The following is a 26,428-nucleotide window of genomic DNA, read 5'->3' on the forward strand; positions in this document are numbered from 1 at the left end:
CCAAGTTCCTTTGTAACAGCATCACCATACTCTTACCACTTTTCTTTAAATCTGAACATCATTTGCACAGAACTGTACTTTTAAGAATCTTAGATTTTTTTTCATTCCATGATTCAAAGCTCAGAGACCTCAAAGTCATATTTTCAGTTTATTGACTGTTAGCTTCCATGTTTTACAAATAAAATACTTTATTAGCTTCTTTTATGGAATAATCTCAGAGTGTTTATTAATCTCATTGAGACAATAATCTCATTGTCTATCCAGAGAGAGAAACTGAGGCCCAGAGCCTTGATCAAGTCTGCATGGTGATCGAGAGCAGCTCCCAGTCCAAGTACAGGCAACCCAAGTGTAAGCTGTTCCAGACTTTGTGGCTGGTGGTCAGCTGTCTGAGATAGGTACTAGATGTCCTGTCCTGGCTTTCTGCCTTTGGCTTTTATTACCCAATTGCAGCAAAGAGTGAGACACCTCACTGGACCCGCATTATCCATTTCGTCTGCTACACCACAGAGATGGAAAGCTATTCCAAGTAGCTCTTTGCTCTGAGCCTGTGCCTCCCACAGAGCAGGCTAAGTGCTTGGGAAGCCTCACTTCCTTATCTATCTCGCGGGTAGATGTGGGAGAAACATCACCAGGGAGTCGATCCGAGAAGAGTACAGATGTGTAGATGTCACAAGAAACTTGGGACTTGGGACCAAGTTCAGTGTTTATTTTGGCTCCTCTGTATTCCTTCAGAAAGTCCTTTCACTGGATCTGTGGTGTCAGCTCTCTGGAAGTGTCACGCTGGCATAGACTGTGATGGAGCTTGATTCCTGGGGGCAAAACAGAACAAGTCTGTGGGTGGAGGGACCAGCACTAGGTTCACAGGCTACAAATAGAAACAGTGATGCTTAGAAAAAGGAAAGTGTCTCAAGAATCATGTACCATTGCAACTTGCTCAGGGTCTGCCACAGCGGGGTATTGCTAGAGGTAGCACTCAGATTCCCAGACTGCCTGCTCACCCACAAGATGGGTTACAGCTCCCTTCAAGCATACGCATGTCATCAGGGAGACTAGGAGACCTGTCCCAGTCATCTGAGGACCCGCACTCAGTTTAGAGAAGCCAAAAGAGTTCTAAATTACTGAGCTTTAAAAAGGGGGGGATTAGTGAGACCCAAAGGGAGAAGGAAGAAGTGGTTCCGGCAAGAGAGGGATGGGGAAGAGATGAAGATTGTGGGCAAAGATCTCTCCCAGGGAGAGGAGATTCAAGAGTCTGAGACAGAAAGAGACAGGAATGAGGGAATTTAGGTGGTTTTGCTGTAAAATGTGAAATATACAGAGCGCTGTGTTTCTTCCCCAAGAAAACATCATTAAAAATCTACATGATTTATTAAAGCTTCTAAAGTCAGATTTATGTTTTTACTTCCCTTTGGATAGGAGAGTGGTCTGTGAATGCACCTCAAGATGAAGACAAGACATCCTCCCAAGCATTGCTGGGTATGTGTACAGTAGGAGCTTTGAGGAAAATGGGTAAATGTAGGCATTTCTGTGGCCTTTTGATCCTCCATTGTCTCCTAAAATGCTTTATTTGATAGGGCCCAACTAGAGCCAAGATTTTAACCCAGAATTTACTTCTGTTCATTTAGGAAAAGGATAGATTCCTGTCAAGTAAACTTAATCCATGCTGATCTTGCAATGGGGTAGAACAGGTGGGCCACGTGTCATACTCTCTTCTAGGCTTTACACCTATGCAGAGTTCTACTCCTAAATGTTCTGATTAAACAGGGCTGAATGGAGACTAAGCATGAGCATTTTTACAAAGCTCCCCTGGCAATTCTGTTATGCAGCTGGACTTGAGAACTCCTGGACTCAAGGTGTGATTCCTGAACTTAAATGTGCATCAGGGTCACCAGGAGGATGTTGTTTTTTAACATGTAGATACCTGGTTACCCACCATAGACATTCTGATTGAACAGAATCCTAGGTAGAAGGTCCCGGGAATCTTTATTTTTAACAAATATGCCAGTTGATTGTGATGTGACAGCTCTCAGAGAAACCCTGGTGAGCAGAGAGTGAGCAGAGACCCCATGTAAGCAGCCATGAGGGGTTTCCTGGAAGCCCTGAAATTGAGGCTGCAGATGCTCCCTGCTACCTGCTTGCAAGGGCCTATGTCCTCCATTTCAGCTCTACACAGGTTCCGCCCTTTCCCCTCCTCCACCTATTCCCTCTCTACAGAGAGGAAGCACAGAGCGATGCCTCACCTGGACGGGCTCTGGAACAGGCTCTGTGGCAGCAACGTAAATGGTGGTGCAGGGGTCCTGAGCTGGCAGAGAGTCAGGTTTCTTCTGAACAGACTACAAGGGAAGCAAAGAAAGCAGGTGATTAGCTGAGCAGCAAGTTATTTCCCATTCAACTTTCCCCATGGAGAAGCGTAGCATCAAGAAGTTATGAGTTAGAAAGCTCCTTGGAGTCATTTGGTCCAGCCTCCTTCCCAGGTGAAAATTCTCCCCCAAATTCCCTGGAACTCAATTCTCTGGGCTTTGCTCAGACTCCCCGAGTGACATCTTGGAGCTCACAGCCTTGTGAGGCAGCCTGATTCATCATTACCACTTCCCAGATGTTTTAAACATCTTCCTCACAGTGAACTGAAATTGGTGTGGTTCTTACATGGACAGCTGAAGGGAATGGGATTTTTATAGTATTTAAGTCTCATGCATATCACCCACAACATGCAGAAGTCCTGCTATTCCTCACTCTAATATGGTTTCTCATCAATTCTCTTTCCTGTCCAAATATTGAACTTAATAATAATCACACATGTGCAAGTGTGTTAAAGTTTACCAAGTTCTTCACATATATCTTCCCATTTGTCTCACAACCACTCTATATGTTAAATACTGTTACTCACATTTTACAGATGAAGAGGCTAAAGCCCAGAAAGATTTAGTACTTTCTTAATGTGCACATGCAAGAAGTATCAAAGCCAGGATTTTAACTTAAAATATCTTTTAACTTAAAGCACATGTATTTTCCATTATACTGTTCCTCTTTGGTTACCCCAACTTATAATGACCTCTCCTTTACCTAAATTCCTCAGGTACCTAAAGTCTAATTCACACATTATGGCACTTAACTGTACACTGTATTTAAGACACTCTGATATATTTACACATCGCTTCTCCAAACAGACAATCAATTCTTTGAGAAATAGCCTATTTTTTTTTGCATTCCCCACGAAAGAGTGCTAGGCACATAAGAACCTTCAGTTGATGTTTGTTAATGTTACTTAGAATGAATTAAAACCCACAATACCAGGACGAAGTCACTGTAGGCATAAATTGAGACCCTGTCCCTCTAAGATGGAGATGACATATCTTATGCCTGGAAAGTCATCTTTTCAACATACTTGGGGGTACTGGCGTAGGATAATGTTATTCTCTGCCTTTCCTGGACATAGAACAAGCCTTAAAACTGAAGTACATGGGTTATAATGGGAGAGAACTTGGAATCTTGTCATCTGATGGAAGAGATAAGGAATTGGAAAACTTTACTGGAGGAAAGAAGATTCAAGGTGGGTCATGACCTTTCTCTTCATATAGCTGATGGGTTGCCATGTAGAAGAGGAATTACATTTGTTCTGTATGGTCTGTCAGCTTTAGACCAAGTTTGGAAATTTTAGGGTAATATTTTGGTTCAATATAATGAAGATCTTTCTAATAGTAAGAAGTGCTCAAATGTGGGATGAATTACCTTGAGAGGCAGTGAATTTCCCATTACTGGAAGTGCTTGGGGTAGAGCAGGGCTTCTCACACTTTAATGTGCATATGAATTACCCGAAATCTTGTTAGAAGTCTGGTTCTATTTCAGAAGATCTGGGGTGGGGCCTGACTTTTTGCATTTCTAATTAGGTCCCAGGTAATGCTTTTAGTAAAAGGTCCTTTTAGTAAAAAGGCCCTTTTAGTAAAAAGGTCCTTTTAGTAAAAAGGAGCTAGCCAGCACTTTGGAAGTAATGTTGCAGAAGATAATTCAAGGAGTGATTGGGTAAAATTAAAGAAGATCTAAATAAAGGAAAGGATATATCATTTTGTGAATTGAAAGACTCAGTAGGAAAACATATATGGTCTTCTGAAATTGATCAATGAAGTTCTAATTAAAATTCCAGCAGGATTTTAAGGAGGATTTTTACAAACTGAATCTAAAATATATAGATGAAAATGCAAAGGACCAAAAACGGCCAAGAACTTGAGGAACAAGGACAAGTAAAAAGATTTGTTTTACCAGGTATCAAACTTGTAATAAATCTGCAATCACAGATTTGTTAAGACAGTATGGTTCTGGTGCAATTGTAAAGAAATAAACCAATGGAGCAGAATAGAGAACTTCAAAATAGATCCACACACAGATGGATTTATAACGAGGTGGCACTGCAGTGGGACAAGGACAGTTTTTAAATATAAATAGTCAATAGGATATCCATATGGAAAAAAATAAAACTTGACCCATCTCACACCACACACAAAAAATCATTTTCAGGTGCATAGCAGATATAAGTTGAAAAGATAAACCATACAGTTTTTAGAAGATGATAGAAGGATATCTTCATACCTGGGAGTAGAGAAAGATTTCTTAACAGGAATACAAAAAGTGTTATCTTTTTATAACACAAAGGAAGAGATGATGAAATTGTTCTACACTAAAATTGAGAACTTTCCTTTATCAAAATGTATCTTTGAGAAATTGCAGAGGCAAGCCACAAGATGGGTGAAGGTATTTGCTAAAAATATTTAAAGGCCTCATAATAATCCCACCCAAAACAGACTGAAACACAAGGGAAAATTGGCAAGAGGTTTAACAGTCACTTTAAGAAAGAGGATATTTATACAGCCAATAAACATATGAAAAATTGTTCAACTTTCTTAATAATTAGAGGAATGCAAAATGGAACTATAAAAAGACACATCCAAAAGAATGACTAAAATTTAAAAGACCAATAACACCAAGTTTTGATTAGAATGTGTAGCAACTGAAACTCCTGTATGCAGTTGCAAGAAAGTAAATTGGTACACCCACTTTGAAAAACAGTTTGGCCTTATCTAATCAATTTGAGGATATGCATACTCTATGACTTAGCAATTCTACCTTTAGATATATCCCCAACAAAAATGTGCACATATCTACCAAGAAGCACACATATGAATATGAATGTAAATAGCTGCAATTTTCATAATAGCTTCAGACTGGAAATAACACAAATGTCCATCAGTAGTCAACTGGAAAAATAAACTCTTGTATATGTATACATTGATATTCCATAAAGCAATGAATATGAACGCATTATATCTAAGCTCAAAGACATGCATGAATCTCATAAAAGGTAATATTGAGCAAAAGAAACCGTACACAGGAGGAAAAATGCTATAAGATTCCATTTTTATAAAGTCCAAAGGAAAAAAAAAGAGTAAACTATATTTTCAGGAAATCAGGATAGGGAATCTTTGGGGAGGAGAGAGAAGATAGTGATTAGGAGGCACACAAGGAGGTCTTCTGGGGGTGGGGCCAATGTTCTGTTCCTTGATCTGGGTGGTAGTTTTATGGTCCTAGAAGACTCAATACTGAAAGATATAATTTCTTCTCAAATAGATCTGCAGATTCAATGTAATCCTAATAGGATTTTTTCCCCTTTCTGTGATACTTGAGAAGCTGATTCGAAAATACATATCAAAGTACAAAGGGACAAAAATAGCCAAAAACTCTTGAAGAAAAACAAGGTGGGGAGACTTGCTATACTAGGTATCAAGATGGGGTAATTCATTGAGCTGACATTTTTACATTGTGCACGTTTTGGTATGGATGCCATACTTTACAGTAAAAAGAGGGATGCTAGCAACATGGGATAGAATAGATAGGGAAGGCACCATGGTTAAGTTGAACCTGATTACCTAAATGTGTATATGCAAAAGAGGTTGCTCTTGGGACTCATATATTTAAATGGAGTTTGGTTCTCAACGGTGGCCATGGCCTGTGTAATAAACCCTCCAGGCCACTAGGGGACAGCAGAAAGAAAGGCTTTGTCCAAGAGTTTATCTCTGGTTATCAGAAATGCATTTACTGTCAACTGATGCAATTTTCCAAAGTGCTAATCAAAGCTGTCTTTACCTTCACATCTTTTACTCAAGAATTTGCCTTCCCCTACACCCTGAATGGCCATATTCTGGCCTATACATCACCTAGAATTGTCTTCATGTCTGAAAAACTATAATATCTTCATATCTAGCCATCATTCTTTAGCCTCCCTCTTACTTCTAACTTATCTGCTCCTCAACTTCATCATGACTCTAGTTTTTTTAAATCCATCTCTTCTGTTTCAGCCCAACCATCACTCCGTCACAGTTTTGCTTTCATCTGCTGCCTACATACCATCTTCCATCTCACCAACCACTCTCTAGGCAGAATCCTCAAGATCTTCCTTCCTTGTCTCTTTGATGTTTGCAAACTCTTAAGTGTGGATCAGACCAACATGTCACACAATAGACTTTCTCAATCTTCCCCTCTCTCCTCAAGCCAGCACCCTTTTCCATAGAGAAGGAAAGAGTTTGATAACAGAGAACTGTAGACTCCTAGAATGCCAGAACTGGAAGGAGTCATACATCACATGTTTCTAGCTTCCTCAGTTGTTCCTAAGAAGAAACAGATGACCAGAAAATTACACAGTGTTTCCCATTGTTTCAAATAATAAATACTCCCATCTAACACCGAAGTTAATGTGCTTTTAGAGAGCTCTTGTTCTTGACTTCTGCTTTCCTAATTTCCTCCGCTTCAGAACCCATGTAGAACCATGAATGTCAGACATGGAAAGTGAACTGAATGGTCAGGGATTCCATGGGAAACATGACAGGTCCACCCCAGACAAAGACAGTATAGGACTTACACCTGATTTCTGGACTTGGGCATAGATAGTAAGGCTTTTTGCTTCCATTGTTGGCTGGTAATTGTCTGTTTTACCTGGGGAAAAGAAACCATAGTGGTTATCTCCCTCTGGTCCCCAGCACGAACTCTCTGCTCAGACCTGTCTGGTCTTTACCTCCCATTGCACACCCACCTTCCCCAGAAGTACCACAGGAACAAAGCACTGAGTCCCAAACCCCATGCACATTTGTCATATGACATTAGGTTAGTTACTTGATCTCTCTTGGCCTATTTCCCTATCTGTAAAATGGGATTGAAATACCTGCCTCACAGGGCTGTTGTGATGATTACATGACATATTACTTGTGAAGTGTTTAGAACAGTGCCTGGCACATAGTGTTAGATGTAATTGTTAGGTGTAATTGATATGCCATTCAATTATTTTAATCTCTATTGTTTGATGTGCATATCTGATCTCCTAATAGAATTCTAAGTTCTTTAGGGGCAGGGCAAGTTACTTATACCTCTTTTGAATTCTTCAGCTCATAGCATGTTGTTTCATTCACAGCTTTCTCACCTCCCTGTTTCTGGGGGACTTGGTGTATGTGTAGGTGGAACCGGTGTAAGAGAGATGATTTGCCTGGGACTATTTGGAATAAAGCTGCAATATCATTCTAATGCTTACCATCTTTTTGTGCTCAGAGCCTAGGCTCTCTGGAAATTAATATGTTGCAGAACAGTTAAATTTTTAACCAGTTTTTAAATTTTTTCTTTTTAAATTATAGGAATAATTCATTCTTGTTACAAAAATTTAAATAATAGAGAGTAAAAAGTATGTCCTCCTTCCCCCATTAACCAGTACAATTTCATTTTCAGAAGTAATTGCTTTTAACAGTTTGATGTATATCCTTCCAGATCAGCTCTGTACAATAGAACATCATCTTTGATGATAGAAATGTTCAATATTTGCAGTCTAATATGGTAGCTGCAAGCCACAAGTGACTACTGAGCACTTGAACTGTGGCTAATGCAACCAAGAAACTGAATTTTAAATTGTTTTTAATTCTATGAAGAAGAATGTATATATATGTATAACTGAATCACTCTGCTGTACAGCAGAAATTAACACAACATGGTAAATCAACTCTACTTCAATAAAATTTTGTAAAATTGTGTCTAATTCTAATTAATTTAAATTTAAACAGCCACATGTGGCTGATGACTACCATATTAGATGGTGCAGTTCTGGACACTTGCTATACTTATACAGATATTTCTTCTGCAAATACAGTCATTCCATACACTTCTCTGTAACTTGACATTTTCACTTAAAATGTGTAGAGGACATTTTCCATGCTAGTGCAGTAGACCTATCTCATTCTTTCTAATGTTTTGTGGTATTCTTTGGATATATCATGTAGCAGTGAGAGGGATGGAGGGTAAAAAACAGATGGGAGCAGGGAGGCCTGTTTTGGGACTATTGCAAAGTCCAGGCAAAAGCAATGGAGACTTGACTCAGAGGAAATCACATGAAGTCTTTAGGGTAGACATTTTAACACCAATTAATTTATTCTGTTAAAAAACTAGGAGCATGTCTCTGAGGGAATAGCACTTAGGAGAGGTATATTTTTATTTGGAAGGGAAAGGCCTTGTATGTATGTACGTGATGAAGGTGGTGGAAGGTGCTGCATGAGGGTGTGACACTTAGGAAGGAAATGATGGGCAGCCGCTGGGAAGCTCAAAGAATTCAAAAAAGCCAACGTATGGTTTTCCTGTGCATGTGTGGGTGTGGAGTATCTGCCTGGTGGTTCCAACTTCACTTTTTTGGTCAGGGTTGATAACTGGCTGAGGATGCGTGTGTGTGTTGGGGGGTGATAGGGAGGGAGGATAGGGTTTGGGGTGATCAGAGGAAATAACAGAGGGGGCACAAGTTAGTTCTGTGAAATACATCCTTCGGTTCAAAACCATGAATGTTTGCACAGTCAGAAGCCCCCACTCAGCACTGTCCTAGGTGTTGTAGGGGAACAAATAGTGTAGAGAACAGACCTCGGTCCTTAAGGACTTTCCATCTTTCAGGTCAGCTCAAGCTGAAAATTACAATTGAGGGGACAGTCCTAAATGGTCAGAGAGATGGACAAAGCAAGGCTGGATGTTGCTGCTCAAAAAGACCGCTGGATCAAGATAATTCAGTCTCATGATTTTTTCCCCCAATGCAGGAACAGGTTTTCAAGAGCCAGCTCAACTCTAGTCACTGAGGCCTTAGGATCTAATGAAAAAGATCTTGACCTTAGAATTGGGGCATCCACCTTCTAGCCCTCATTAGCTGTGTGGCATTGGACAACATGTCATCTCAATGGGTCTCTTCTCTTACCATAACTGTAAAATGAAAGCATAGTCGGTCTAGTATCCTTTTCAGCTCTCATCAGAGGCATAAATTTGTCTTATGTTACGCTAACCTCAAGTACTTTAAATCTGCTCTAAGTGCCCTTCCCAGATCCTTCCAGTGCTGCCCTCTGCTGGCAATAGGGATTAAATATTGATGCCTACATTAAGAGATTAATCTTTCTGTGTGTGTGTGTGTGTGTATGTATCTATCCATCTATTTGTCCATCTCTCATCCATCATCTATCCATGGAAGCCACCGTGTTCAGTGCTTTCAGTGTATTGACTTATGGATCCCCAAAACAATACCATGAAGTACATAATATTATTCCCATTTTGCAGATTTGTTTGCATTTCGTTTGATCACAGAGCTTGTCAGTGGCAAAGTCTGCATTTGAATGCTAAAAATCTATGTTCTGATCTAGTGTATCTCCTGGACACGAAATTTCCAGAGAGTCCATTTGAAAACCTTCAGAGTCAGGCTGCATTCTGGAGGTGACACCATTAGAAGTTGGCAACAGAATCTCTTGAGCAAAGTCTTATGGGGGTACAGCAGTTAAGTATAAGTTTTTCCCACAGACTTATCCCACAGGGTTTTGTATGTTCCTGGCTTACAAGGAATACACGGTGATTAGAAACAAGGATGGGTACATGTGTTGGGAAAAGTAGTAGAGAATTGTAGTGGGGTGGGGAGCACTATTCCCTTCAGAGACAACCATGTGATGAGCAGAATGTAGTTGAGGGAAGAGTGGGGGTTAGGATCCCAGGACCTTCACTAGCTGGGTTAATGCGGGTATGTTAATCTCAGTTTTCTCATCACTGGTACTTCACTGCTTCCTTATTGTCTAAGACAAACGTGGTTGCCCTGGCCCATCCCCATAGACTCTCATCATGATTTCTGTCTGCATTGACACACTCCTCCCACTCCTCTCCAGCTACCTCTTAGATGGAGGAAATGAGACAAAGTAGGTGGCTTGCTATGACCTAGATTTTTTTTATATAAGCAAAACCAACATCAGAGTGCTGAGACAGGGCTTTTCCAAGAAGGTTATATGTGGAGAACACTGATCTACTTGAGAATGAGATCGGCCATCAGATCTGTGGTGTGAGGATCAAGTTCTATTCTCCCCATGGGAAGACCAGCCCAGGGATCTGTCCTGATCGTGGGGCAGGACCTTCTGATGCTAATGTGGGTGGGTGGTGGGTAGTGTGGCTGAGGGGAGCACACTGCCCTGGATATTGAATCATAGGACAACTAGGAGGAGAGGCCAGGAGATACTAACTCTAAGCATTGAAACTGCAAAGGAGTAATTGTGCCCTAATGGTGTCAGTCTACCCTGGGTAACTTTCCATAACTATTTAGTTTGGCTTTAAGTGACCACATGAATTGCACACTTGTCCAAGGTGAGTCAGAATTTGTGCTAAAATGGTAATAAAGTGTGTTCTCTCTGTCTTCTGATAACCTGTGGGCCTTCCTAGAGGAACACACCCTGGTAGTTGGGACACATAGTTGCAGTTCTGATTCCCTCGCCAACCAGCTGGGTGACTTTGCAGGAGTCAGCCTCTGTGTGCCTTAGTTACCCCATTGCTACATCACATAGAAACAACTATATCCTCCTTTTCTCAGAGGGATATTGTAAGCATAAAAAGAAAATATAGGGACTTCCCTGGTGGTACAGTGGTTAAGAATCCGCCCGCCAAGGCAGGGGACATGGGTTCAATCCCTGGTCTGGGAAGATCCCACATGCCGTGGAGCAACTAAGCCTGCGCGCCACAACTACTGAGCCTGCATGCTAGAGCCCGCGAGCCACAACTACTGAAGCCCGCACACCTAGAGCCTGTGCTCCGCAACAAGAAAAGCCACTGCAATGAGAAGCCCGCGCATCGCAACGAAGAGTAACCCTCGCTCGCCGCAACTAGAGAAAGCCGTGCACGGCAACAAAGACCCAACGGAGCCAAAAATAAATAAAATAATTAATTAAGAAAAAAGAAATTATAGAAAGGTTTCAACCCTTGTGTAAAAGCATCCTTTTTATTAGTCAGTAGTTATAACTTTTCTTGAACAAGATTCAAGGGTCCTCTGTATTCTGCTCCTAGTGAATATTTTAAGCTTCTTATCTGGATTCCTTCCTGTACACACCTCTGCTGCAGTGTTAGTCATACTGAATTTAAATTATCTGTGTCATGTCTCCCATGTTAAATACCTGTGGTTCATCTATCTTTTTATCCCCACAGGCTAGTGTGGCGGGATCAAGCAAGACATGTTGAATGAAACTGAATTGAACAAGATCCCAGGATAGGTTTATGTAGTGGTTTTGCAAAGACGTTCCCTGCAGAAAGCCACAGTGGTGAGGGCAAGTGTTTGTGGGGAGAGGTCCCCTGCTTACCACAGGGAGTCTGATAAGAATCTATTGTCACCTACCTCTTCTTCTCAACAGTAGTATTACCACTTGCAGAATCATGATGACACCAACGATGACCCCTAAGAAGAGCCCAGCATACAGTCCCCATTGTCTTGATTCTGAAAAAAAAGTCAAAGGGCAGTCTCAAAAGTGCTGTGAGTTTAAAAACATCCCATGCAGAAGTGGGGAGACCTAGCCTCATGTTTTCTGTCTACATTCTTTCTCAAGGGAGACATTCGTTCTTATGGTTTTAGAGATCAGCTTTAGACCACTGAAGAGCTCCAGATCTGTTTTCTTATCCCGATTTCTCTCACTACTTTTGACTTTCATACTCCTAATTTCTTTAAAGATTCTTCTATTCAAATGTTTTATTTTTCACTTCACTTTAGACAGTTTACCACATGACTAAAATTAAACTTATCTTTGTTTTTTCTAAGTCAACTTCTCTGCTCAGTTTCTCTGTTTTTAAATTTCTAATGTGTCCTGTATACATTTTGGTAGAAAGAGCATGATGGCTCCATGTGTTGTCCCCATACTCTCACACCATTCTCATGAGACACTGAGAGGAAGGAGGATCTACTTATGTTTTTTAAAAATAAACATAATGGTGCTATTATTGTCCTTCCATGCAAATAACTGTATTGAACCCACTAGACCTGAACTGAAAGAAAGTCATGTAGTTTTCCTCTGAATCTGTCCTGTGTTTAATATTAGCACTAGAGTACATCATGCAGGCTAAAAATCAGAGTCAGTTTTCATTGTTTTTTCTTCTTTGCTCCCTTTACCAAATCCTTCTGAACCAGGAGCAGCACTTTGGAAAACAGTGGACGAGACCTCTTACCCCAGTAAATAAGACGTTTAGCTCAATAAGATAATAAGAGACAACTATTGAGCATTTACAATGGGCCAGGCATTTTTTTTTTTTTTGGTGTATCTTGTTTAGTAATATATTTAATCCTCACAAAAATCCTATGAGGTAGATACCCTTATTACTCCCATTTTATGGATAAGGAAGCTGGCACAGAGATCCTCAAGAACTAGAGGCTGGTCTAGGAGTAGAAACATGGCTGAATACTGAAGACAGACTTCTTGGAGAGTCAGGGAGACTTATGGGCTTGGGGTAAGTTACACCAGAGTAATTAACGGTGGGGGACAACCTGAAGCACCACTAGGGTTCTAAGTAATAGCATGCACGTCCTAAATAGAATAATACCAGGAGGTAACATTAATGTGTAAGGGTAACTTATAAGGATGGTTGTGGAATCAGCCTGCTTGTTGTTGAACTTATGATGGATTTGTTGGGAAGAAACTGAAAGGAAGAAACAGGTAGGGTACAAAGGGGTAGGGTGCTTGCAGACACAATTCAGATGTTTACAGAGTTAACCAAAGATACAGACTAAAGTCTCAACAAATTGATGAAACACACACCATCAAGATCCAAGTGGGCCTTCAGCCTGATAGATAACCAGAAGTTGCCTCCTGGGTTTGAAAATATTCTCTTTTTCTTTCTAGGCGTTTCACACATCGTCATCCCAGGGAATCTCACTGAACTGGGTTTGTAAAGATCTTAATGATAGAGTCTCTTCCCAGAATTAAACATGTTTTAACCCTGCCAGATACCAACTTCAGCAGTCATTTGACCCCTGATCAAAAAAGCTAGGGGGCAAGCAGAGAGTTGTAGTAAGACTCCTGAATTTATATAAAGCATGAAATAAGAGCACAAAATCACTGCTGAGGCTGGAATTGCCCTGTGAGCAGCTGTACCCTGAGTAACCACTCTGAATGGCTTATGGTTGCTGAGAGTCCACTTCACAGGTGTGTGTGTGTGTGTGTGTTGTCCAAGAAACAGTGAGAGACTGATTATTCAGATTGATGTTGCCAACACCAGAAACCCATGGAGAAAGCTTTCAGATCCTAAGATAAAGAATCAGAGCCAGATGCCTAAGTACCAGCAGGTTTCATCAGCCCATGGAACTGACCCAGCAAATAGTTAGAGTAGCATTTTATATTTCAAAACTATTTCCTCTTTTTTCTTCCTTCATGTATTTTGAGACCTTCTAAAACAATGGTTAATTTAAGAACAAACACTGCAACTATTTAGGTCATTAAAAAAAATACTAGTTCTCTCAAATTTCATACAGATAAAAATAAAATAAAACCAACAAGGTGGTGCATCTAAAACTAGAAAATAGCAAAATAAATAAATACATAGATACATACATAAAATAAAATTAGGAAATAGCAGATGACATAAGTGCATCTGTAACACTTCTGCCAAGTGAGACTTTTTCCTGTTGCTGACAGCTCAGCTGCCCACCTACTCACATAAACTAAAAATGATGGGGACATATTACTGGCCCAGAGGACACAAAGACACCAGCCCTCTCTTTCTTTTCAGGGTCTCAGGAGGATGAAAGCTATCTGTTCCACTTGTCCTATGACATACATGACCAGCTTCGGCCAGTCCAGCCAGATCTGAGAGGCAACCTGGCCACAGTCCTGAAAGATATTTCAGAAGTCCAAGTTTTCTCCTAGTCTTTGGATACAAAGTAATATGAATCTACTGGAGGATTTAAGTTACAGGACCATAGACTTTTGTAACCTTAGAGGAACTGTAGTGCTTATCTCACCCAGCTCACTAATTTTATGTTGAGGAAACTGAGATTCAGACAAATGTACCTAGAGTCACAGAAGAAGGTGATGGTCGAGCCAGGTGACATAAGACCTGCAGAATTTATAGTTTGTCTTTTAGCCTGTGGTGGTGAGGCCTCCACATGGAAAGCAGCAGAAGGCTGGGATGCCTGGGAGACCTCGTGAGTCAAAAGCCCTCTGAGGTGCCAACTAGTCCCTTCACCATCTTCCATCCAACACCTGTGCATGTGCTCAGTCCTCTATTCTCCCTCCCGCTGCACCTTCAGCCGTCCACCGCACCCCCCGCCCCCGCTGAGTCCTGACTCACCCCCCCCAGGTCAATCTTACTTCCTCTGTGTGACTTTTCCTGACCATTCCAGCTCCCATTCTTCCCTCCCCCTTGGACTCTGAAGCACCCTGGTTTATGTCCTACATCTTAGAATTATCTCTGCTGTGGAGACTATTTTCAGTGAGGGCATTTGGAGCCAGACAGATGGATTCAAATTCTGGGTCTACCACTTGACAGCTCTGTGACCTCAGATAGGCTGCTCCTACTCTCTGGGGCCCCTGTTTCCTCATCTGCAAAATGAACATAAAAATATTCAGTTCACAGAGCTGTTCTGATGAACCAATGAAATAATGTATGGAAAGTGCTCAGAGCAATGCCTGCAAACCAGCACGTGGTGAATAAATGTCAGCTCCACTTGCCTCAATTCTCTAACTAGCTGCTAGGGTCTTGGAGGCCAGAGACCACCTCTTTACTTCTTTTGCAGCTCTCTTACTACTTGACACATAGAGGTCCTTGGTAAATTCTTGCTGGTTGATTATAAGGACAAGGAGATAGGTTTGATCTCAAGTCCAGAGGGGTCCCTTCACTGACGTTCAGGGATGCTTCAGCACCATCACGGCATTTGCTTATGACTTAATTTCTCTATCTGTCTACCAGGTCCAAATATTTCTACACTTGTTGTTCATCTTTTTGGTGCTCTTATTCAATTATGATATGTATATGGAAACTAAATGTCAGAGACTCTAGGCTGTCAGGAATTTGGGTAAATATGGACAAAATGCTACTTTTACAGCTTGTTGGGGTCAGGCTGCCCATGATTTCTGTAATTTCTGGGAATAACTTCCTCATGGTCCTCTAAGTTTTCTCTCCTGCAGCTCTACTTGTTCTAGTCTCGGCTGTCCTGGGTGCAAGGTTCAGTGCCTTCATCAGTTTCTACAAAAAACAAAACAAAACAAAACAAAAAAACCTACACTAAGAATTGTGTGGGTTCAAATCCTCTAGTGTAGATTTGAAGGGTCACAAGGAGCAGATTCCATCATGAACTAGGCAGCTTCCCACCATCTGACAGGCTCAGACCCTCTCTTTCTCTTCCTATATCTGCACAAGCAACATCTTCCCCCATTATAATACAGAACTATCTAACCTACAGTTGGATTCTTTGGGGGCGGGGTCTCACCTTCTGCAGTCTAGCATTTATGAAGCTACTATCCTAAACAAACTCTGTTCCCTTCCAAAGAGGAATTCTAGTAGTAGTTTCCTTAATATGATCATATTTTTCTACCTAGTAGCTTCAGAGTCCTATCTAGATTGTAAACTCCTTGAAGGTAGATGCTGTACCTTATGCTTCATATGCATTCCCCTTTCCACATGACTCTGTGTAGGGCAGGAGGGCACTCAATATACACGTGATGGGCTAAGTTAATTTAGAGGCAATAGAATGAAGCTCGGAGAATTCTGTCATGTACCTTTTGTTAAGAATTATCAGAGCACTAAGTATGAGAAAGTCTGGGAAGGAATGCAGAGTCATCTTCTGAATGGCCCAAGGCAGGGGTAGAAGGGAACAAGCAATGACCTACTTGGCATGTGCTTTATTATAACAAAATGGAACCAGGAAGAAGGTGTGCATCTGTGCTCTCAGCACCATCTGTGTTCCTATTTTCAAACCACCATTTCCTGTGGCAGAATCTCCAGCTCTCCTTCTTTTTGCTCAGTCATGTAGTGAGGCCCCTCAGGATGGCAATGCTCGAAAATCAGCTCGAAAATATTGTTCTGGGGTCCACAGGTCCCATTCTTCGTCCACAAAAAAATGTTATCTTAACATTCTTAAACAGGAGGTTTGGGACTTTTTCCTCCCTGGAGCCTCTTAGAAGTAGCTGAGCAGGCTGGTTGAGAACTCCAGTACATTTTATGAAGAGTTCTTTGCACAAGTCTCCACCCCTGGTCTTCTATTAGATTGGCTGTGGTTTAAACCTGATAACTTGGCACGTAGACATGCCTCCAAGGAAAATGCTGAAGGGCCTTTTTTATCTCTGAAAGTCTGCTGCCACGGAAACACAAAAGCTCCTCTCTCTCAAGTCCCCAAACCTTTATTCTTTAAGGCAGGTAAAGAAGAAAATAAAAAGAATCTGAGAAACAAATGTAGCTAATCCCAGGAGATACTGAGATGCTAATGTAACCGTCTGAGAGTGCCGGATCTCTTTCCTGCCTTTCATGTGGTTCTGTCAGAAAGGCCGCCTGCCTGGAGCACATCAACTTGAAGAAGTCAACCATCTTCAAGAGACATCTTTTTGTTGGTGGCAGTTTCCTCTCAGAATTGTTAGTGGGGGAAGGGTGGTCCTAAACCATACCATACACTAATTTAAGATCTGGGACCATCCAGGTAAAAATTATTACAGAGTTCACAGCTTCCAGAAAAATCCCTTACAACTGCTATTGTGTTGCAGGGGCTACTAGGTGTGCCTCCAGGGGCATTTTCATTCTCCCATGACAATGTAAGTCTTGTCCAGTCACATGGCTGCCCAGCTAAGGATTACATTTCTCAACAACCTGTGTAGCAGGTGTGGTCACATGACAAGGCTCTGGTCCGTGAGAAGTGTCCAGGTTCCATCCTTCCAAGATTGTTGCCATGCGTCCTGGATTGGGAGTACCAGGGAGAGGGACCTGCTCTGTGCATGGAACAGCTAGGTGACTGTGTAACAATGAGAGCTCCCTTTTGATGAAATGGCCTTGTTAGAAATGGGGAGCCCCCAGAACACACTGGCAGGTGTCAGCTTTTCCTTCCACTGAGCTAACCTAGACTTGCTGAGCCAACTTTTTGCTAATCTGCAGAAAGGGGTCCTCTTTTCAAGATGAGCTTCCAGAGGTATTCCCTTTGAGTTAAGCTATTTAAGGTTTAGTATTACTCATTCTTGCACAGAAAGAACTATTTCAGAACATGGTCATGAAGGACGGCAGCATGTCACACACTGTCCAGTGTTGACCCACATCGACATGCACTGCATGACCTAAGAGAATGCTTGGTAGCACCCTTGGAAATGGACTTTGCAGTAAAGAGGCATCATAACAATAGACATGAAGGTGTTTCTTGCTGTAAAACACTGAGATAGCAGTTAGAATAAAGATTTATGTATGATGGAGAGCCTGGACAGTTGTTAGAAAGAAAAGATTTTGAGGAACAGGGAATTCCCTGGCAGTCCAGTTGTTAAGATTCCATGCTTCCACTGCAGGGGGCCCTAGTTCCATCCCTGGTTGGAGAACTAGGATCCCACAAGCCACTCAGTGCAGCCAAAAAAAAATGAATAAATAAATAAAATAAAAATCAATTTACCTTTAAAAAGAAAGAAAAGATTTTGAGGAACAAATATGTTCTTTTGTGGTTTAGTTTGAGTCCTGATGAGAAGTAGTGCTGACATCATGTGTCATTTGCTCTCATCACATCATTAACCACTTTGAGTTTTTCATTAATGAAAGTGAAAAATATCTTAAAATCACTGTCCTCATTATAGATGATGAAGTGACCTCTAATAATCCCTCACACCCCACCACTTCAGCCCAAGGCTGGGGTTTCCCTTGAATGGAGTCTTTGTTAAACAAACAGCCACTGCTCTGGTTCAGGCCTCATCATCTCTTGATGGGTGACTGAAATAATGGGCCCTCCTCATAACTAGTTTCTCTTTCTTCTGCCTCTTCCCCACCCCAATCTATTCTCCACACCACTGAATTTTCTCTCTGAAATGCAAAGCTGATCGTGTTACTCCTCTACCTAAAACTATCTATTAGTTCCCATCAGGATACTATAAGATAATACAGAACAAGACCCAGTTATATCTGCCTTTTCCTTTGCCTGGAATGTCTTTCTTTTATCTGCTTGGGTAATTTCTACTTGTTCTTCAAAACCTTATGTCACATCCTCTGTGATGCTCTTTCTGATTCCCGGAGACAGTGTCAATCATTCCCTCCTCTTGGTTAATTTGCACATACTTCTGTTTCGCACCTGTTGCACTACCAGACCTGGGATAATTAGTTATTTACAGAACTATTCCTTCTTTAAGGGCAAGGACTGTGTCTGTTTTTGTCTTTGTGTTCTCAGCACCTAACACAATGTTGGAACATAGTAGAACCTCAGTAAATGTTTTGTCAAACTAAGCACAGTAATTTAAAAGTTAGTGACATTCATTTGCAAACACAAATCAATGAACTAACAAAACTCTGCTTTCCATATTTAGGCAACCTGGTATACTGCGAACGGCATGCCACAAACTAGCTGTGTGATTTGTTTCTGACATGCTGTGGTTCCCCATCCCTGGAGGCAGGGGAGGGGATCTTTACTTGTGTTACGGGTTGAATGTGTTTCCCCCAAAATTCATATGTTGAAGTCCTTAGAATGTGACCTTATTTGGAGACTGGGTCTTTACAGAGGTAATCAAGTTAAACTGAGGTCATTAGGGTGAACCCAAATCTAGTCTTACTGGTGTCCTTATAAGAAGAAGAAATCTGGACATGCAAAGAGACACTAGGGATAAGCATGCCCAGGGGAAAGACTGTGTGAAGACACAGCAAGAAGGTGGCCATCTACAAGCCAAGGATAGAGCTCTCAGGAAAAAATCAACCCTGCCAGAACTTTGATCTTGGACTTCTAGCCTCCAGAACTTGCAAAAATAAATTTCTGTTATTTAAGCCACTTCATCTGTGGTGTTTTGTTATGGCAACCCTAGCAAACTAAGTACAGGTGGGTCCTAATCCGACGTGACTGGTGTCATTATAATAAGGGGAAATTTGGACAGATATACACATAGAGGGAAGACAACGTGAAGAGACAAAAGGAGAAGACAGTTATCTACAAGCCAAGGAGAGAGGCCTGGAACAGATCCTTCCCTCACAGCCCTCAGAAGGAACCAACCCTGCTGACACCTTAATTTTGGACTTCTAGCTTCCAGAACCGTGAGACAATAAATTTTGGTTATATAAGCCACTCAGTTTATGGCATCTTTTTACAACACCCCTAGCAAACTAATATACCTTGGTAACGCTTTATTAGCATTTCTTATTCAGGTACATACAAACTGAATCATAGAATATTTACTCTGGAAAGAATGTCACTAGTTCACCATTTTCATTTCACATATAATGAAACAGAGGCCCAAGAAAGTGCAGTGGCTGCTGGGTATTTGTCTTAATGCCTGAGCTGAGGTCCTGACAGCGCTTTCCCATGGTGCCATGTTTCCTCTTCTTCTTGTCCTTCCCCATCTCACAAAAGCCTGCTCCATACCCAGTAAATCTGGTCACACTAGGGCATACTTGGTCCTCAAAGTGGCTTAGATGGGTAAGAGCATCTTTACATGCTTTTTTTTAAAGAGTACTTTTTAAATTTTTTTTTTTTTAGTTTTTGGCTGCACTGCACGGCATGTGGGATCTTAGTTCCCTGATCAGGGACCGAACTTGCGCCTCCTGCAGTGGAAGCACAGAGTCTTAACCGCTGGACCACCAGGGAAGTACTTTTACATGTTTCTTTCTTTTTTAAAAAAATTTATTTATTTATTTATTTATTTTTGGCTGCGTCGGGTCTTCATTGCTGTGCGCAGGCTTTCTCTAGTTGTGGGAGCCGGGGCTACTCTTCGTTGCGGTGCGCGGGCTTCTCATTGCGGTGGCTTCTCTTGTTGCGGAGCACGGGCTCTAGGCGCACGGGCTTCAGTAGTTGTGGCTTGCAGGCTCAGTAGTTGTGTCTCACGGGCTCTAGAGCACAGACTCAGTAGTTGTGGCGCGCGGGCTTAGTTGCTCCGCTGCATGTGGGATCTTCCCGGACCAGGGCTCGAACCCATGTCACCTGCGTTAGCAGGCAGATTCTTAACCACTGCGCCACCAGGGAGTCCCTATATGTTTCTTAAGAATGTCCTGAGCTAAGTGCCCCTAGGCGAAGCTTTATGGCCAAGACTTTGGAAAATATTGATTAAATTCTCATTAAACTATATTGAGGAGCATGAAGAGAATTATTCCTCTTTTCTGAGGTGGGTCAGGTTAAAACATTTGGTGCCCTGTCTTTACTCTAAGAGGGTTGCTACGACCAGAGAAGGCTGTGCAGGGGTAAGGGCTACTCCCTCCTCAGCCCTGAGGGAAAAACACACATTTTTATTATGATTTATAAGGCATTTAAAAAGTGTATTATCTGTTCCACTAGTACCTATGAGGATTTCAGAATCAGGCAACTCAGCTCTGCCCCTTGCTCTGTGTGTGACCTTTCCATATCTTTGTTTCCTCATCTGTAAGGTGGGGATACTAATACTATTTGGTTGCTGGGAGGATTAAATGAGATGCCACATATTGACACATAGTAAACAATTAAGACCTTTCAGCTGTTATTATTTTAGATAAAGAATCTAAGTCTTAGACAGGTTAAGTGGCTTATCCTTGTGAGTAAAAAGGGTAATATTGGATCTAGGACAACTGGAGTCACATTCTGTAAACTCCGCACTCATGCAAGACTGCTTTCTTGATCCCACCAGCATGTTCTGAATAGCTGTGGGCAGAGAGAGAGGTCTGAACTGGGGGAGGAAACTGTGAATGTGGCTTGTGTGCAAGGTGGGCAAGCAGCCAGGCACACTGAGTGGGTGGACAGCTGGCCGACTCTGCCATGAATGGCTGGGGGAGGAAACAGGCAGTTGGTTAGGCTCACCAACGAACTCTCAGATGCAGAGACCAGGTGGATTTTCCCAGCAGTCCCTCTGGAATACCTCAGGGGAGTCGCTGACTGGACATGCTCTGCTGAAGGGCATGCCCTGGCTGCATTCCCCTGTCCCTGGATCCTTGGTCATCTGGAGAAACCCTCCAAATATACACCAAGTCTACTGTGGGCAGGAGTCTCCTTGGAATGACTCTTGTTTCCCCCCAGTGGATGCAGAGGGAAGAATGTCAGGGCACAGGTAATACCTTGCAAGGCCAGCACCCTGGTTCTTCTGTCCCTGAACCTACCTGAGGCATGGACACAAGATGGATTAATGAAAAGGCTCAGTGGTCTATCCTGTTTCCAATCTCAAGTGGTTAGATGAGCTTACTTAATCAGCCCTTCGTTCCTTTTGATAACAGAATAATGATGCTGTATCTTTCCAGAGAAAGATCAGTCAGAAGATCTAGGTCTAGGTGCTGACTCTACCATTTATTAGCTGAAGAAACTTGAGGAGGGTACTTACATGCTATGAGCTTAAACTTCCTAATTTGTGAAATGAAGATGATGACAACACTTATCTGATAAGACCATTGTGAGGATCAAAAGAGATCATACAGTTGAAAGCGCTTTGCCAATAATAAAGTGCCCTATGATTTATCATTTTCCCAAACTTCACAGTCTAGGTCTTAGTCAGAGAACTGACTACCCTGGCCCTCTGACCTGCTTTGGGATTCACAGTACATTTCATGAAATGTGGCCCTTTATTACATCCTGCTTTTCATTATTGAGCACATGTGTCATGTCTTATCTTTATAACATGTTGATGGAGAGGAGAGGTCATTTATCATATCTATTCCCAATTTCCTACAGCATAGGTGATTGATAAATTCTTATTGATGGTGTAGAACCATCCCACCATTAGTAGAGCATGGACTTGGGAGTCAGGACCTGCCACCTGCACTCCCTCACCCGGCCAGCCTTTCAGGTTGGTGTCACGGCAGGAGGGGAGAGGAAGGATCACAACTTGAGACCTGGGCTCTGGGTCTGGCTCCATCGCTTCTCATTGGCTTCCTCAACTGTGAACTGAGCATAATGCCACCCCGGTCATTATGAACTGTAACCACTCACTGAATGCACATGGGAGGCTTTTACAAACTATAGAGAAAATATAAAGTGCTGTTCCCAAGGTGAAGACCATGACTATGGAAGAAGAGCAATTGGTCCAGGTGGGGACTGAGCCCATATCATTAATGTGGCGCACTAGCCGCCACAAGGGCACTCACCTGAGGAACCGAGGCTGCATCTGGACCACGGGATGAAGGTCTGAGAGCCATTGCTGATGGGGTTGCTCACGGTGCAGATGTAGATGTTGTTGGCATCCTGAGGGCCAAGGGTGAGATACAGGAGGTGGGAGTTCTTGGTGGGGTTCAGCAGGGGGGCACCCGCCTCCTCACTCCAGTTGTAAGCTACATGGTCCCCTTTCTCCACCATGCAGGCCAGCATCAGGCTACAGGTCCCATTCTCCTGGCTGGAGTTCAACACCTTAATTTCCGGAGTGGAGACCTGTTCTGTCAGGAGGAGGAGGAAGGGAGCCATCACTGAAATGAATCCTCTGGAATGCTGACTTAACCTTCTTGTTAGAAGAAAATGCAACCTAATGGCATCTTTCCCTCCCTGTGGATCTGCAGTGTGATTTATTTCTGTGGGGACCTACTGCTTTGTACCATCCCTCTCTCATATACCCCTCCCCCATACTCCTTTCCAGGATCACCTTGGGATAAAATAGAGAAGAAAAAATTGCCTTTTAGTTCCCCCCTACCAGTACTGTTAGGGCTCCCCTTGCCTTTCTGTTGTTCCTCATCTAGGTTGCTCTCCTGTATTCTACCTGTGGTGTTTGCTGTCAACTAACTCCCCCATGGGCTTTAACTCTCCTTGGCTAAAGTATTACCTTCCAGATCTAAAAGAATGACTTTTTACTGGTGAGATTTCATCTATACTCTGTGTATGTGTGTGTGTGTGTGTGTGTGTGTGTGTGTGTTATAGCAAGTGCTTTAGGGTGTCTGAAATTGGGATAGCCACAGGCCTCACCAACTTATCTCACTCTAATGCTGTGAAATAGACAAGGTAAAAGGGAAAGTCTTATTTATTTAGTACATACTATAGGACAGGCATAATGCTAGAATTTTACATTCATAATATTCTTTAATCTTTTCAACAACTTTCTCAACAATTATGAACCTAGTTATAATTATTCCCATTTTATAGATGAGGAAACTGAGACCCAGAGAGGTGGAGTGTCTTACATAATGTCACTCAGCTTTTAACAGCCAAACTGAGATCTGAAACTATGTTTTTCTGACTCCAAGATTCAGACTCTTTCTTTGACTTGAGAAGAACACCATGGTTGCAGAAACCATATTTTCTAAGGTAAGAATTTGATCATAAAAGACAGGATGTGACAAAGGCAGTGAACTGTTCTAGAAAATGCATGTGTAATCTTTGTGCTCATGGCAGCCTTGCCCCGGGAACACTATTGGAATGATCAGGACACCCTGATACCTGGTGGAAGGCTGTGGGAATTCTGCATACACTGTTTGGAAGGAAGGGAATGCTAAGGCCAGGGGAAGGGCAGGGAGGGTATTTCTGTCTCTCCTGTAGGTACCTGAGGATTTTAAAGAAATGTTGGGTGTTTGGGGCTCCCTGTCCCATCCTCAGAGATAAGAAACTCACTGTGAAGAAGCAGGGTAGCCCACATGGTTGCCAGGATCCCTGGGAATTCAAGGGAGCCTTGGGACTTAAGAGACAAACTCTGGGTGTGTTCAAGAGGGGCTGGCAGGTAAAGAGGCTCAAAAATGCACTGGCCTTAGATTTAGATGGACCTACGTTCTAGTTTAAGTTCTGCAACTAAGCAATTTTATAATCAGAGCATTTGTTTAAGTGAGAAAAATATGCCTCTTCCACCAGGTAGATGCAATCCTCTGCCAGGAGGCGGGGCTTGGTGAGTGGTGTGTGGGCTGAATTTCAACCCTCCTTCTCCCAGGACTCCTAGTGCAGTGAACCCACCTACGCAGATGTGAGTAGGAACGTGCAAACCACTTATCTCTAGATTTCAGTGTCCTCATCTATGAAAGTGAGGTTGAGCTTGATCAGTGGTATTCAAAAATTTTTTTAATTAAAAAAAGACACCTTTTTTCAAATAAAATCTTATTTGTAAATTGAGACACTTGGGGCTCCAGGTCCTCTTGCCTACAGGCAGCGGGGCTGTAGGCAAGAGGTCCTGGAGCCCCAAGAAAATGGGGTTAAAGGTAACTTGTGCTAATCAGCTATCACTAACGTGCAATTTGGACGAAAAAAAGATTTGTGAACTTCTAAAACTTCTTCCTGAAGGACGGTTTACCCCTGGACTGAGATGTCTTTCAAGTTGCTTCCAACTCTGAATACCCTTTGCTTCTGAGAGAGGCCTAAATTCTTAGGCAAGGAACTATCTCGTCCCTCCACTGGGGACTGGGGAAGCCACCATCATTACCATAGAGCTTCAGCTGCAGGCAAAATTGCTGGACTGAAACGTTTTCCTCCAGGCTCATAAAGTACCAGCCCTCATCCTCCTTCCTGCTTTTCAGGATCCTCAGGCTCAGGTTTTCTGGATGAAACTCATAGCCATTCTCCAGATGGCGTGGAGAGTCACCTTTCCGCAGATCCAGAGACACTATTTTCTTCTTGATGGTGTCTACGGGTGATTCTGCCATTGTGACAAGGATGTGGATACTCTTATTCATGCTCTTACTTATCCCCTCAGATGTCAGGGGCAGCAGCACACTGCTTCCCAGCCGCCCAAGGATCATCACTGGGCAATTCGTTGAGCCCTCACCTGTGGGAGGAAGGAGAACGAAGTCCCTTATTATGGAAGCCTTTGAGACTCACATCCTGTCTGTGGATCAGGAATAATAGACTGGACGATCTCCCTCTTCCTCTTGGCCAATCCCTGGGGTTGCCAGGTCCTTAGTAGTTTATAAGAACTGTCATGAGGATCCCACTATATTCTCAGTATTTGCCACTATATTCTCAGTGTTCAAAAATTCCAGTGGAAATCTTAAAATCACTTATGATAGAGCTGTATAGACTAATTAGGACACTGGGTTTCTTTGATCTAGGAGGAAATTCTATCAACTCAGATTTATAGTTAAGGCACCTAAAGCATAGAGAAGTTAAATGACTTGCCTAAAGTCATATAACTAGTAACTGGATTAATTCCTCAGCCAGACTTCCCACCACCATTGGATATATAGCATGAAGAATGGACAGTAACTGAAACTAATTCTGAGCTTGTGAGCCCAAGAGACCAAGGTTACAGAAACATCATTTCAGATGAGGGTGAAAGAGAAAAGTCTGAGGGATGTGGAGTCCAGGAGGAGATGAGCCTCATATTCAAACTGTGGAATCCTAACTCCCCAAAAAGCTAAGATATTTAACAATGTCAAGGGTGAGAAATTTTTTTATTTCTCTTTTTCAAATAAGCTGAGCCAACAACAACCAAAAAAACCCAAACCTTTCAAACCACCACTGTAAAGGATCCTACTGCTGATGATTTAACACCTCCCCTCTCCGCAAACCCACAACCTCAGTTGATGACCCTGCTTCTCATTTCACTGAAAAAGGAGAAGAAACAAAAGAGAACTTCCATTTGTTTCCACCACCAAGTCAACCTACCTACTTGGATGGATGGTCTCTGCTCCCAGATAAGGCTAGCCTCTTCCTTCATGGAGCACTCACTCCCTTCAAGGCTTTGCTCCTGCAACTTCCCCCACCCCTTGCGTCATCAACTTTGTTATTGTTATGGTATGCTGTGGGTTATTTCTATTAACACACAACGTACCAACATGTAATTTCCCCCATCTTAAAAAACCCCTCCCCTGGTCCCAGGTCCATCCCCAGCCACCTCCCCATTTCTCTGTTTTCTTTTATCCCAAAGTCCCTTAATGTGTGTTTATACCTTCTGTCCCCATTTCCTGACTTATTTTTCCTTGTACCCACTCCAGACCAGCCTTCTCCTTACTACTTATTGGAACCACTCTTGTCAAGGTCACCATATATTCCATAATACTAAGTCACTTCTCCATCTTCATCCTTGCTTTCTCATCTTGCTTTCACTTGGCATAGTTCGTATTCCCCCTTTGAAACACT

At 42.3% G+C, this 26,428-nt stretch overlaps 1 protein-coding gene across 1 annotated transcript; it reads right to left on the reverse strand.

The window, feature by feature from the left end:
• Positions 1-294: 294 nt before the first annotated feature.
• Positions 295-26,008, reverse strand: SLAMF1 (signaling lymphocytic activation molecule family member 1). The gene is made up of 7 exons (XM_068538313.1): positions 25,955-26,008; positions 24,774-25,115; positions 22,531-22,815; positions 11,687-11,785; positions 6,905-6,978; positions 2,238-2,330; positions 295-809 (listed from the first exon to the last, which is right to left on the reverse strand). Exons 1-7 carry the CDS (start codon positions 26,004-26,006, stop codon positions 759-761), a joined length of 996 nt encoding a protein of 331 aa, XP_068394414.1. The 5' UTR covers positions 26,007-26,008; the 3' UTR covers positions 295-758.
• Positions 26,009-26,428: the final 420 nt, after the last annotated feature.

Source organism: Eschrichtius robustus, chromosome 3 (assembly GCF_028021215.1).
Source record: "Eschrichtius robustus isolate mEscRob2 chromosome 3, mEscRob2.pri, whole genome shotgun sequence".
NCBI classification, from domain to species: domain Eukaryota; kingdom Metazoa; phylum Chordata; class Mammalia; order Artiodactyla; family Eschrichtiidae; genus Eschrichtius; species Eschrichtius robustus.